The 13641-nt window shown below is 34.7% G+C and overlaps 1 protein-coding gene across 14 annotated transcripts in view; it reads left to right on the top strand.

Annotated features, from left to right (window-relative positions):
• Ppfia2 (PTPRF interacting protein alpha 2) overlaps positions 1–13641 on the top strand; it is a 338232-nt gene that overhangs the window by 266287 nt on the left and 58304 nt on the right. For all 14 annotated transcript variants that reach the window (XM_069989192.1, XM_069989190.1, XM_069989222.1 and 11 more), the window contains 6 exons: positions 2453–2544; positions 5891–6026; positions 7438–7658; positions 8108–8345; positions 10403–10432; positions 12493–12623. In XM_069989192.1, the coding sequence (XP_069845293.1) occupies positions 2453–2544; positions 5891–6026; positions 7438–7658; positions 8108–8345; positions 10403–10432; positions 12493–12623 (848 nt within the window). The remainder of the gene's footprint in view (positions 1–2452; positions 2545–5890; positions 6027–7437; positions 7659–8107; positions 8346–10402; positions 10433–12492; positions 12624–13641) is intronic.

Here is a 13641-nt window from a genome sequence, read left to right as displayed (position 1 = left end):
CACCTACCCAAGCCTTATAGCTTCCACAATCTGCCTAAGCAACCAACATTTCTAATCATTCCATTCTTCGTGTCCTTGTTTATGTCAGTCTTCAGAGAAGGTAATTTCAGGTCATTTTTCCTTTTGAAACAATCATTTCATATAGCCAAATACATCCAAAATTTGACCATATATATAATCACTCAAATTTCCACTCAACTTCGTATAATCAGTCTATAGTCTGTAAAATTCTCCATATGTTCAGCCTCTTTGCTGAATATTTTCCTTTATCACCTTTTAAAAAAAATATAATTTGAAATTTTGGGATCTCTTCTTTATGTCAGTTTTTGGTGAGCTCTTCTGAGCTCATAACTTTGAACACCACATATACAATGAACACTTCTAATTTAGTTTACATACTGGTTCTTCTCCCCTGATAAAGCTCAGATACTCTTCTGCCAATTCAATATTTTCTCTTGCATACCCACACATCTAAATATTTGTAGTTATATTTCAAATATAGTGGGACAATCCTCTCCCACTTTTTCAGCCCAACCTGTCCCTACTCAATACGCTGAATACCATCACCACCATCGGTGGTCTACAACTATCAGTGGACACCTACAACTTCTTTCTTTTGGTCATTCATATTAGAAAACTACAGTTATTCTTAATCACTGTTTGACTTCCATTCTCTGTTCAATCTAATAGACAAGTTCTCTTCATTGTTCTGTCAAAAGTGACAGTCTTTCTATGTTCTCCATAAGATCATCTTATCAAGAAAGTCAAGGTTTGAACTTTTTTTAAGGTATATTTTAGAAAGGTCCCAATAATTTCCTTCCTTTTCTGCCTCCTGATCCCCGTTCCTGAACAATCAGAATGATCATGTTACTTCTTGGCTCTCCCCCCAGCACTTACACCCCTTCCTCGTGACTCCATATGTCACCCACTGTAAAAATCCTAAGTGTTTAATAAAAGGTTTTTCAGAACTTTCCTTTCCCGGTCTCTCAGTGGTTACTCTTCTAAATCTACCCCATACTCATCTCTCTCCTACCCACATTCATCTACCTGACCAAATATATCTCCACTAAGAGGCATTAATATTTGCTCTTCCTTCTGTCTACAAAACATTTCCCAAGAAGTTCTCATGTTTTATTCCCTCTCATTTTTAGGTCTTTGCTCAAAGATCACTTAGCCATTGCAGAGCCTTTCCCTGATTCCCTCTTTACTTCCTGACAGTTCCTCCACTCCTATGCTTCCTATTTGTTTCCAAGAGATTGTAAATTAAGCAACAGCAGGACGTTTGTCCTCCTTCTACTGAATCTTAGGTGTCTGGTATTGATGAGGGGCTCATTGCATTTTTCTGAAAATAATGAACTGATTATCCAATTCAACAAGAAACTCTTGACTATTTTTAATCACGTACTTCTGTTTTAAACAACCTGCAACAGTCTGTTTGCCAACAAGAAGTTGGCAAAAATCACGGAGTTAAAAGTTAAAAACTTAAGAGTAGGATGGTGATTGTGAGAATGAAAAAAATAGGTGAAATATTACATAGGTCAGACAAACATAATGTGTGATGAAAAAAATATATATAAATCAAATAAAACTCCAAGTGCTGGTCACTAAACAGAGAAAAGCAACACATAAAATCTTGATGATACATTTATACAAACATAAAAGAGTCTTTTGTTGCTGTTTAACTATTTACTAAAAGACAACTCTTTCTTTACAAGTTTACATAATGACATGTGTAATAACAACCTAAAAATTATCTGAAGTCCAAAAAACTGTATGGATAACAAGTCAAAAATCACACTATCATTTTCCTTTTTCATGTGATGCTTTTTTACATGAACTTTTTTTTTATTTTCTGGTCCTGGAGCTTGAACTCAGGAGGCCTGGGCATCATCCTTGAGCCTCTCTGTGCTCAAGGCTAGTGTTCTACCACTTGAGCCACAGCACCACTTTCAGCTTTTTCTGTGTTTGTGGTACTGAGGAATTGAACCCAGGGTTTCATGCATGCTAGGTAAGCACTCTAGCACTAAGCCACATTCCCAGCTCCTTACACATACTTTTAATTCATTTTCCCCCCCTTTCCTCTCAGGGAGTAATGGTTGCTCTTTAATTACTGAACAAATAAAATGTTTTCTTTATTGTAAAAACTTGGTGTGATTTGGACTCTGTATCTCAAATGTTATCTCCATAGCTAATCTTGATTTTAGTGTTTCCTATACTTTACAAATATTAAAATTAGTGAACATCAGGGAATATAGATACACTCTGATAAACATCTGTTGTTTGTATAATTACTCCTACGAGAAAATTCAGGCATATTATTCTATCTCAACTAATAAATTTTTATAAAAAAATATATTGGGCTTATTTTTTTCAAAAAGCCATTTGTTTATCATAATTGAATATTGGTATTATAAGCTTTTGACTGCCATCTGAGTAACATTTTTATTTTTAGGAAAGATTAGCAGAAGAAATTGAAAAACTGAGATCTGAACTTGACCAATTAAAAATGAGAACTGGCTCTTTAATTGAACCTACAATATCCAGGTAACATTAAATTAAAAACTATCTATAATTCACTAAACATCAAGATGAATTTCAATGTGGTTTTATGTCTTCTCAACTAAAATGAGTACCTCCTTTTGCTCAATATTCATTGCCATATTTTGACTCCTTACTGAATTAGTTTCTGCATTCCAAAAGAATTTTCTAATTTAAAAGTCCTTTCTCAAGATATTCAGTGAAAATGTAAATCAGTACATTTGTATTCTGCATTTAATTATATAGAGATAAATATATTTTACATGATTCTCTTAAATTTTTATTTTACATCTTTACATAGTTGTACAAAGGGAGTTCAATTCAACAAATCATTTATAAATTCAATGTATCCTGATTAATGTCACCCCTTCCATCATTTTCTCCTATCTTTCCCAAACCCACACAACCACCTCAAATTACGTGGTTCCTTTTTCACATATGTACATTGAATATAAGGACTGTATCCACCCACCCTTCCTTTCTCGATTTGCCTGCTTCCTTCCCCTTTGAAAACATGTTTCAGCTTTTTGATATTCATTTTATTAAACTGTTAGTTAATTTTCAGAGGAATTTAAAAATATATTCTTAAATGAAGAAATTGTACTGCACATGAGATTATATTTTGTTCCAAGACAAGGCATCAGTCCCTTCTATAATATGTGCACAATAAAAATTATGCTCAATGTTTAATATGACTGATCAAATGCCATTGATAATGGTCATTTTGCATCTCCATGTTTCGTCAAAGTAATTGTGGATTAAGATGGAAAGAGAAAGTATATGCATATGTGTACATATATACATACGTGTATGTATATATAGAGAGAGAGAGAACACAAAATCAAAATTAGTCCTGCCTACTCAATGTGACTCATTACTCCATCATAAATAAAACAAGTGACGAGATGATGGCTTAGTGGATAAATATATAGGTGGTTAATAACTCACATTAATTTTCTTTTGTGCTTCAGATGTTTTATTTAAGATTGATAAAAACTCTAGACGGATATGTGTATTTAATTATTTGCTTACCAGAGAATGTAGAATAGTACCAGCTGTTCAAAATTTTTGACAATCACAGACTCTAGAAGATGATTTTCTTGGTGCTGTGCTGATCTTAGGAGTTAGCACCCCAAAGGCATGTGCATCTGTTTGGGTGACAGTTGTAATCTTAGCACTGAAAATGCTTTCATGTAGTATGTTTCATATAAGTATTTTTGAATGAATGAGTACTTAGTAAGCCATGCTTGACATGACCCATAAAAAGCCAAGTTCATAAAAATGATCTTATATTATTTTCAAATTGTAAATGAAAATAAGATTCAATGTTTGACTATTTCTTTCTTCAGTTTAGTATGAGACATAGTTCTATAGACAAAATGATACCAAAAGGACTTTTAAATATATAAGCCCACAATTTAGAAGTTCTTGCTTGTTTTTCAAATTTTTCAATTTCTGATTTATGTATACAAATTTTAAAAAGTAATTCAATGATTCAGCTCATGCATTATTAGTGACAATGATAATGATGAGGAGACAAGAAGAGGAAGAAAAAATAAGAAGGATGAAGAGAGCAGATAAAATATCACAAGCATAAATACATAGAACAAGCATCATCTAATTAAGAAAATTACATTCTAATAGATCACATTGCTAGTCCCCTGTGTTTTTATTACCTTGGGTCTCAAAAATACAGAGTGGTGTAATGTCTAAAAGCCTGTCATTGCAGTAACTAACCAATGCAAGTTAACAATATGACACCTATTTATAATGGAAGTCATTAAACCCATGCAAAACAATTGTTTGGGGGCAGAACAGGTGACATCAGAGAGAACCTTAGACTGAAAATAGGAGGACCCACAACTTTTCCAATTGTACTTTTCCCTGGAGTTAGCTTCCATGCGAATCTACCCTTCTTTCCTATCCAGATTAGATTTTTTTTTTTTCCTACACAGAGCCCTCTGAAATCCCAGGTCTTATCAACATGCTTGTATCAAAAGACACACAGAGCAATCGAAATGGAAAAGTAATTTGCCTGAAGTCAGACACCCATCAAATGTCATCTAAAACCTTTACCATTCCTAAGGATCCCTAGGGATTCACTTGAGTACACAAATTACCCAGCACAGTTTGGGGAAGAGTATGGCGTTGCTCATGTTATTCACTTGTCCCAGCATTTCCAGGTTCAACATGTTCTGCTGCAAAAACATCCTTTCTTTACTTTCTAAATTTAATTTTATGGTTAATTAACATACAGTAATAGTCCAAAGGTATTTCACTATGGAAATTCCATAGAGGAGCCCGGGAACTTTGAGCAAGTTCCTTTTCTCTGTGATATTCCCTTCTCACTACCTCTTCCATCCCATTTTTCAAACACGGCTTAAACAAAGCAGTGTCTCTCACTATTGCAAAAAATCTAAATTTCAACTAAATTTGTAAAATCTTGCTTATCATTGTTCACAAAGGAAACTTTACAGAGGAAGTACAGAAAATATGCGGGAAGCTCAAGTTCAATAGAAAACACATTAAGTATACTTCCTACTGATAATAGATCTGGTATTTTATAGGACAGCATGAAATCATAGTTATTATCATAATCATTATTATAGCCATAAACTGAAGTTGCTGTAAATCTATCTACAAGTAATGTACCTGGAGAAACCTATTCGGCACTTTGATTACAGTGCATTATATTAGCATGTTTATCGAAAACTGGGGCACTATTTTCCGGTTGGAATCTTCCAGCCATTTCGTCTCTAAGCAAATTGCAGAATCAAATGTGTTTACTAAAAGATTTTTCTCTATTATTTTGTAGTTTCATCAGCCAGAAAATAGTTAAAAAAATAAGATTATTGATCATGTTAAATATTGTTTTCTCTGTAAATAAAAAAATAGAACCCTGTAAAACAGAGAACATGTAGATGAATTTCTTAAAACGTTTTTAAGTTGGAAAAGTTCTGAGACCCAAATAGTTTGTACATGTTTTTAATTAGGATAATGATGATAAATGAGACAAATGTGATATCTACTAAGTGGAATGTACTGAGATAGCTACTAAAGAACACAAAATAGAATTGCCAACATTTAAGCCAGCCAACCTTGCTTATCCACCCAATATATTTAATCATAGTATCACATTTGAAAATAGTAATAAACAGAAAGATTATTCATGTGTTCAAAAGGAAGAAAGCACATTGGATCTTTAGGAATGAGTCTGTGTCTCCCTGGAGGCCTCAAAGAACAATGACAATTCATCCATTTTCTTTCTTAAGCCTTTGTGCTTCGTTGCCAATTAGGCTGATGAGTGTAATTTTTGAGACTGGATATCTTTCATATTTTCTCTTTACATCAGAACTCACCTGGACACTTCAACTGAGTTGCGGTATTCAGTTGGATCCCTAGTGGACAGCCAATCCGATTACAGAACAACGAAAGTGATTAGAAGACCACGGCGAGGCCGCATGGGTGTGCGCAGAGATGAGCCAAAGGTGAGCCACTGCATCTCTGCGAGCTTTCATGTTAAATCTGTGATTCTCTTTTTGAATAGAATTTTCATCTGGGGTGAGTTCAAAATGCTAACATTTTTGTTAGTGGCAAGTAGGGAATGTGACATATATTTAAATCAATAGCTAACTTAAAGACTACCTTGTTCCCAAAGCTTTTTGCCTCCAAAGTATTTATCTTTATGGTATGACTCAGTACCAGTTTTGCATACTTATTTCCGGTCTAAAAAGTTTTATGCAGAGAAAAATTAAGTTCAACATTCCACAACTAGAAAGCTGACAAAGTCAAATGCTGAACCGTTATTTGTGTGGCTTTGAATACCATGTTTTGAACTATACTGCCAAACAAGTAGATTTTTAGTTTGCCTGAGTTTTTAAGCAGTAGTACTTATACTATTAATTCAAACCGATTATTATTTTAAATTCTCTAAAAACATTTTTGAAAAAACAGACATACAATAAATGTGTGAGTGCATGAACTAAAAATGAACAAATGAAGAATAAATTAAAATCTCAGTTTTTTACTCATTATATGACAAATCAATGAGTATTTTCTGGTACCCATAATCTATGGTAACATAAATGCTAAGAGTTCAGTTCCTTAATCATGTCGATACTGTGAGAAATAAAATATTTATTTATGTCAGATAAAAAAATGTTTATGCTTAGAAACATTAAGTTCTTTTTTCTATGATGACAGCAGTGAAAACTTTTTTTAACAGACTTCTGTAGAGCTTTCCCATATGTTTAACATTCTTATTTCTTCGAATCACAATTTTTTAAACATCGATCCATTGTTTATTCAAAACCTTTTTCAAAGAAGAAATTCTACTTAGAAGATAGTGATGTAAATTGCAGCCATTTGGGATTAAAATGTTAATAATGTGATCAAGTGTTCAAAAAAGTAGAGAAGAAATTAAATTATGTTGCCATTTTTAATAATATTTAATACAAAGTATGTGTGTTTGAGGAGAGAGTTCTTATTTATAATTTGCTTAACATAATATTTATAGCTTTTAAGAGATTAATTAGGGTAAGAAGTCCAAATACAAAATAGAAATAAGTAGAGATCATTATATTTTGATCAAAGGACAGCATTACAAATATAAATGCTTTAAGTTATACATATAAATATGACTGAGCTACAAATCAAGTGTAAGTTTATCATCTTTATTCCTAATAAATTATAGCTAGTTGTACTGGCAATACCTTTCATTACTAAAAATGTTAAGGAAATATTTCATTGGACTAGTAAATTAAAGTGTTAGTAATTAGTTCTGCTTTTGTGAGACAAGCTATGCATTAAACCTACATGTTTTGTTGTTGCTATTTTCAGGTTAGTTCTTTAAAAATGAACAGTCTGATAAATACTGTATTTTGGTCATTTATCATTTAGGTAAAATCACTTGGGGATCATGAATGGAACAGAACTCAACAAATTGGAGTACTCAGCAGTCACCATTTTGAAAGTGACACCGAAATGTCTGATATTGATGATGATGATAGAGATACAATTTTTAGCTCAATGGACCTGCTTTCTCCAAGTGGTCATTCTGATGCCCAAACTCTGGCAATGATGCTCCAGGAACAGTTGGATGCTATTAACAAAGAAATAAGGTGATGTTTAATTTCTACTGATAAGTTTCAAGAAATGAAAGACTGATACTCAAAATGTGATCCTCAGATTAGAAGCATGAATATAACCTGAGAGCACGTTAAACCCGGAGAAGCTGAGACCTCGCCCTCTACACACTGAATCACAATGTGCATTTAAACAAGGCCCCCAGGTTACCTGTCTATCACTTGTGCAAGATTAAGATAACTCTTAAAAGGTACACACAGTAAACATATACAGGTTAATGACATTTAATGTATTCTCATAAAAGAATAAGATAAAGTTTTACATGGAATATGCTACAAATTCACCTGCAAAAAAACATTTTTATAGAAAGTTGGAAAGTGTTTTATTGGATATATCATACAAAATACTTTTAATTGATTAGTTATGCCAACTCCAATAGCCTTTATAGCAGTCTAATCAAAGTCTATGAACTTGCATCTTTCAGGCTGATTCAGGAAGAAAAGGAATCTACAGAACTGCGTGCTGAAGAAATTGAGAACAGAGTGGCAAGTGTGAGCCTCGAAGGCCTGAATTTAGCAAGGGTCCACCCAGGTACCTCCATCACTGCCTCCGTGACAGCTTCATCACTGGCCAGCTCATCTCCCCCTAGCGGACATTCAACGCCAAAGCTCACGCCAAGGAGTCCTGCCAGGGAAATGGATCGGATGGGAGTCATGACACTGGTATGCTGATGAGTCCGGAACTGTGCTCCTGTTCATATAAGTGAAGTCTTCGCATGCACTTACTGCTTGCTCTAGTTTATGGTTAGACTATTATTTTTTGTTTTATTTTTAACCCACAACAGCCATGTATGGTAGTTCCCATGATCCATCCCATTGTGAGATGAGGAAACCATTGCGCATATATATGTAACTTTCTCAAGATTACATTCTATGTCAGTGGACAGGCCAGGTACTTCATACAACAATAGATTTCTCCATGACTGAATACCTTAAGTGCAATTGACTGAGATCATATGGATCAAATGCATCTGGAGTAGAATTGTTTTGATATATAGTAAGTACCATGGTAATGTAATAATATATTTACACTCTTTTGATATTATTTTTGTACATATAAAAATTGCCACACAATGTTCACACATTTTCTTGGGCAGTCATAAATGAATAAACAGCAATAAATGAGTATTATTACACTATAGTTAGAGCACCAAAAATGTTTAAGGCATTTCCTTAAAGAAAAAGAAATGCTTAAAATTGTAATACCTAGATTTGGAAAACATAAAAAGGAAATGCAGGAAGTGCTTGCTACTTAAAAATGTTCTGTCACTGAACTCATTTTCATAATGATGTTTAGATATATTTCTTTTACCTATAAGTAATATTGCAAGGAAAAATATATGTTTTGTTATAATTCATGTTAAAATATTCAGGAAAAGAGTTAGAATTTTAGAGACAGAAAATTAATTGTTTTTGGTATTTTTTTGATATTTTTTTATTTTTAATGTTTTTTATTGTGAAAATACTATACAGAGGGCTTACAATTACATGAGTAAGATAATGAGTACATTTCTTATCAAGTATTGTTGCCTCCTCCTTTGTTTTTCTCCTCCCATCCCTTCCCTCCCATCTCCACAACTACATTCCCCCCTTCCCTGCTCTCCAACCCAAACTGTGAAGTTTGTTTGTCAACATAGCATCTTGTCATCTCATTGTTGCAATGGGTTAACCTGTATCCCTATTTTTAAACAATTTGTTTTTTCCCTTCCACTCCCCAAATTATACCAACATCAAATACAGTGAAAACAGGGGTTATACCGTGGGGGAGGGACTTAACAAAGCAACAAAAAATCTCATGGTGCCTTATAAATGTGTTAGAAACAATAGCAAGCAAGAAAAATCCACTTGTGTCCTTAATTTTTTTAATACTAAGTTTTCACATTATACTACTTTCCAAACTTTGTTTCTAGTCTTGAGAATACAGTATACTTACCTTTACTTTTCCTTCTTACTGCAAAACAAATGCTTAAGTATAAACAACATGTAATGGTATGTGCTTACATGACTGAATGGAAAAGTTCAGCAAATTTCCTACAAACAACAAAAATATAAAGCGTAATAGAGTAGTTCAATAACAACTGCTATAGTTACATGAGAAAAATTAACAAAGTTGTTAAGGGTATCAAGTTCATTTGGAATCATGAAAAGTTGTGACGGTGTTTTAAAAATTCTGTAGACAAGCACACATATGAAAAGGAGTATCCTCAGAAGTAAATTAGGCTGAAGTCAGAACTTTGTAAGGCCTATGTGATTTGGAGGAATGTTGTTGGATTGTGAGGAACTTTGAGATCCTGAGAATAAAATTATTGCCAAAACAGACATGAAGCTCTTCCTGGACAGAGCAAAGGGAGTTTATACTCTCTATGTATGTGCAGTGGATTTTGTTTCCCCGTTTCTACTTTATTGTTAGGATACAGGTCTACATTTGTTCTGGTAACGCCTCACACTAAACTCTGTGCTTCATACTCACAAGGTCCCTGTCTCAGACCCAAAGGATGTGGAATGGCTCCACCATGAGGATGTGAACCCTTGCTTTCTGGGGTTCTCTCTCTAACTACCAGGAGGAGTGACTTAATAGAGACTGAGGGACATTTATTTAGGAAAGAATGCAATGAAGCATAAAAAAGATAGTCAAATTATAAAAACTGCTTAAACTTGGAACATGGGTAAATGATAATGATTAATTGTTTTATGTTTCTTTTTATTACTACCCATCACAGCCAAGTGACCTAAGGAAACATCGGAGAAAGGTACTGTAGATAACATTTATATAATTGTTGGTTGAATATTGCTTTTTATCCTTGAAAGCTTTAAAATGAGATTACCTCTTCAGAATCTTATTGACATCAAGAAAAATATTGTCATTTATGTCTAATTGAGTTATTTAAGTATGAAAATATAAGTATATACCTCAAACATGGAATCATTTATGCTCTCTAGGGTGAGGGTTAGATTCTGAGAACTAAGTGTTTGGATTTCCTACAAAGTTCTTAACCCATGGATACATAGTTGGTGTTTTAACATCAACACTAGGACAAGGCTGGTTGTTTTGATACACCAGCTTAATTATTATTCAGTGATGGTTAGTCCAACCCACCTGGAGACAACTGCCAAGAAAGGATACTAATTGGGTACAGTTCCCAAGGGAAGAAGTGTCTTGGATTACCGAGGCTAGTCTGGAGGCAGGAGTGAAGGACAGGAAAAGCCTGGGCAGGAGCCCTTCAGAAAAGGGGAAGGGAAAGCAGGGCAAGTAGGTTCAGAATTTTAAAAAAGTAATCATTTTAACTGGCTCTGGGGCATAGAGACCTGGGAGTTGTCTTAGTTCTGGTGGCCCTGAGGCAACTGAGGTGGAAACATGCTGCCTGCTGGACCCCTCGGATTTCTGGGTTTACATATGCAAGACTTCTTTAGGAGAAGTGCTTTGCTATCTCTAGGAATTAATTAGTCCTGAGAAGAGTCATCTTCCCAGAAACCAGAGTATCAAGGGTCCAGAAAACCAGGAAATAAAGAAAGAATACATATACATATTTTTTCCCTTGCTCAGCATAGAGGAAACAAAATAAACTCCAAACCTGATTCACAAAATGACATCTTGTTAGATACGTAATCCTTCACCACCATCCCAGGGGACCACACAGAGGCAAGCGGGCACAAGAGAAAGATTATTAGAAGGTTTATTAGAAGAGCCATATTTCCCAGGAGAGGAAGTACATGACTTCGGTGCCTATCTAAGTGGCAGGAGAGTCTGGGGTCCAGTAGTGAGTAGGTGCATGCCCAGGTGAGGGTCTGGGCAGCTGTATGGCCAACTCTAGGGCAGAGAGGACCTCAAGTCTGGGTGGCGCTGAGGACCAAAGGTGGAGATAATACTAGCAAGATATATACTAACAGATGAGAAAGATTCAAAGTAGGTAGTAGAAAGATGTCAATTATTTCTCCACAGTTAATTTGATTTGGGGAAAGTTATTTTTTTTTTTTGTAACAGTTCTGCTTCTCTGTTCCTACTGAAATTGATGATATCCTAATTGATCTGGATTTGAACTAAACTGCTCTTTAAGGAATTCCTTGCATCCTATCTGCCTTTGATTTTTTCAGTATCTTTTCTATTGTCTGGTAGTGAAATAATAAAATGACCTGCCAGAAATATGTTCTTTCCTTTTTAGTGTTTTCATGTGGAGAGCTTTATTCTTATAAACTGAAGACTAATTTCTATGAACTCTTGTAATGTGATTTATTAGGTGGAATAATTCAAAATATTTTATCAAATAAGAGCTTATTTTTCAAACTTGCCTGTATTTTTAAAAAGAATTTTCACTTAACAGATTTCTTTGTGGGGTCTGAGGCTAATGAGCCAAAGTGTCAGGTACAGGTATAGCGTTCCAGTTCAGATCTCAGACCCTTTCCCCCAAATTGTTGGATTGTTATGACAATCTAACTTTGCATAATGCTTTTTTATTTAGTAAATTTTCTCAAATACGTGTTTACCACCTCTTTATAAAAAGAGTATGTTCTCATATGCTAAAATGGATTGCAGAGTCGCATTCTTTATTATTGTTGTATGTTGTTCCACTCTTCAACATGTTGATCCACTCTTCAACAATAGTTCTGTGTAGCAGGCTCATGAATTGCTAATTGTAATATGACAGTTTTACATAGCTGTGAAAGTCAAATTCTTTTAAAGCATAAGCATATATAAGAAAGATTTATTTACCCTAAGTCTTTGTACTAGAATTACTCAAATTACCTTGCCTTTCATTGGTATCAGTATCAGTTGAAAATCATAGTTTATTTGAATGTACTGTTTCCCTTCTAGATTGCAGTGGTAGAAGAAGATGGCCGGGAGGACAAAGCAACAATTAAATGTGAAACTTCTCCTCCCCCTACACCCAGAGCCATCCGAATGACTCACACCCTCCCTTCTTCCTACCACAATGATGCCAGGAGGTAAGACCACCTGAGCACACTAAATATGGATTCACAAATATCCATTATCCCTCAGTGTCATAATATATATTCCTATGACATTTATATAAAAGTTGTATTTGAGTCATAATTCTTCATCAGGGTATTATCTTGCTCCCATGTAATTCTTGTTACAAACCAAATTTCCATTCTTATGTCAAATTTTGAACCTTGAAATTGTAAGGTATATTAAATAGGTAGGTTTCATTAAGTAGCCAATGAAGAGAACACCACGTGCTATTCAGGCAGGAAAAGAAGTTTATTTGCTGAACTGCTGCCCCCACCATGCGTGGTAGAGAGGAATGGCTGAAAAAAGAGGAGGGGAAGGGGCAATCCAGCCCTGGGCCAGGACTTACCTAGGCCAGGGACAGGAAGAGGTGTGGCTAGGTAGGGGAAAGGTGTGGCCACACTGGATGCAGATGTGACCTCAGGTTCTAGGACCCTCCTAAGGTTAGATGGGAGGCATGTGACCAGAGGTGGCCCAGGATGTGACCTAGCAGGAGGAGAAGGTGACTGCTTCCAGGTCTGCCAGTTACCTAGGTAACAGATACTGGGAAGAAACTTAGCCAACAGGTAGGGAGGTGGCCCTGTGTAGACCTTACAGAAATTAACTGTATCTTTTGTAGTGTTGTCACTACATATTATACATGATGATATTCTCTATTGCATTTTCATTGTGCTGAGGAAAAAACTTAAGAATAGTAACAAAAAGCTAGAGGGATTTAGGAAAAGACAAAATATTCATTGTAAGTATAAAAGGAATTCAGATTTGAAATGTCCATGACTGTTTCTCATTTGTTTTTAAGAAACACACATAAGTTTAAGAAACAGGTAAGTGCACTCTGTGTTTCTGAAAGAATAACTCCTTAGGCCAAATTTTTAGAATAATACATTTAAAAAATAAATTAAAAAACAATCATTCTGCTTAAAATACTAAAGGAAAAAAATGTCAAAGGGTAATATTTCATCAGCCATTGAAAATATTAAGCTATGTGTTGGT

Source organism: Dipodomys merriami, unplaced genomic scaffold (genome assembly GCF_024711535.1).
Source record: "Dipodomys merriami isolate MVZ:Mamm:240054 unplaced genomic scaffold, mDipMer1.0.p SCAF_10, whole genome shotgun sequence".
Taxonomy (NCBI): Eukaryota; Metazoa; Chordata; class Mammalia; order Rodentia; family Heteromyidae; genus Dipodomys; species Dipodomys merriami.
This window is presented reverse-complemented; position numbering and strand designations above follow the sequence as displayed.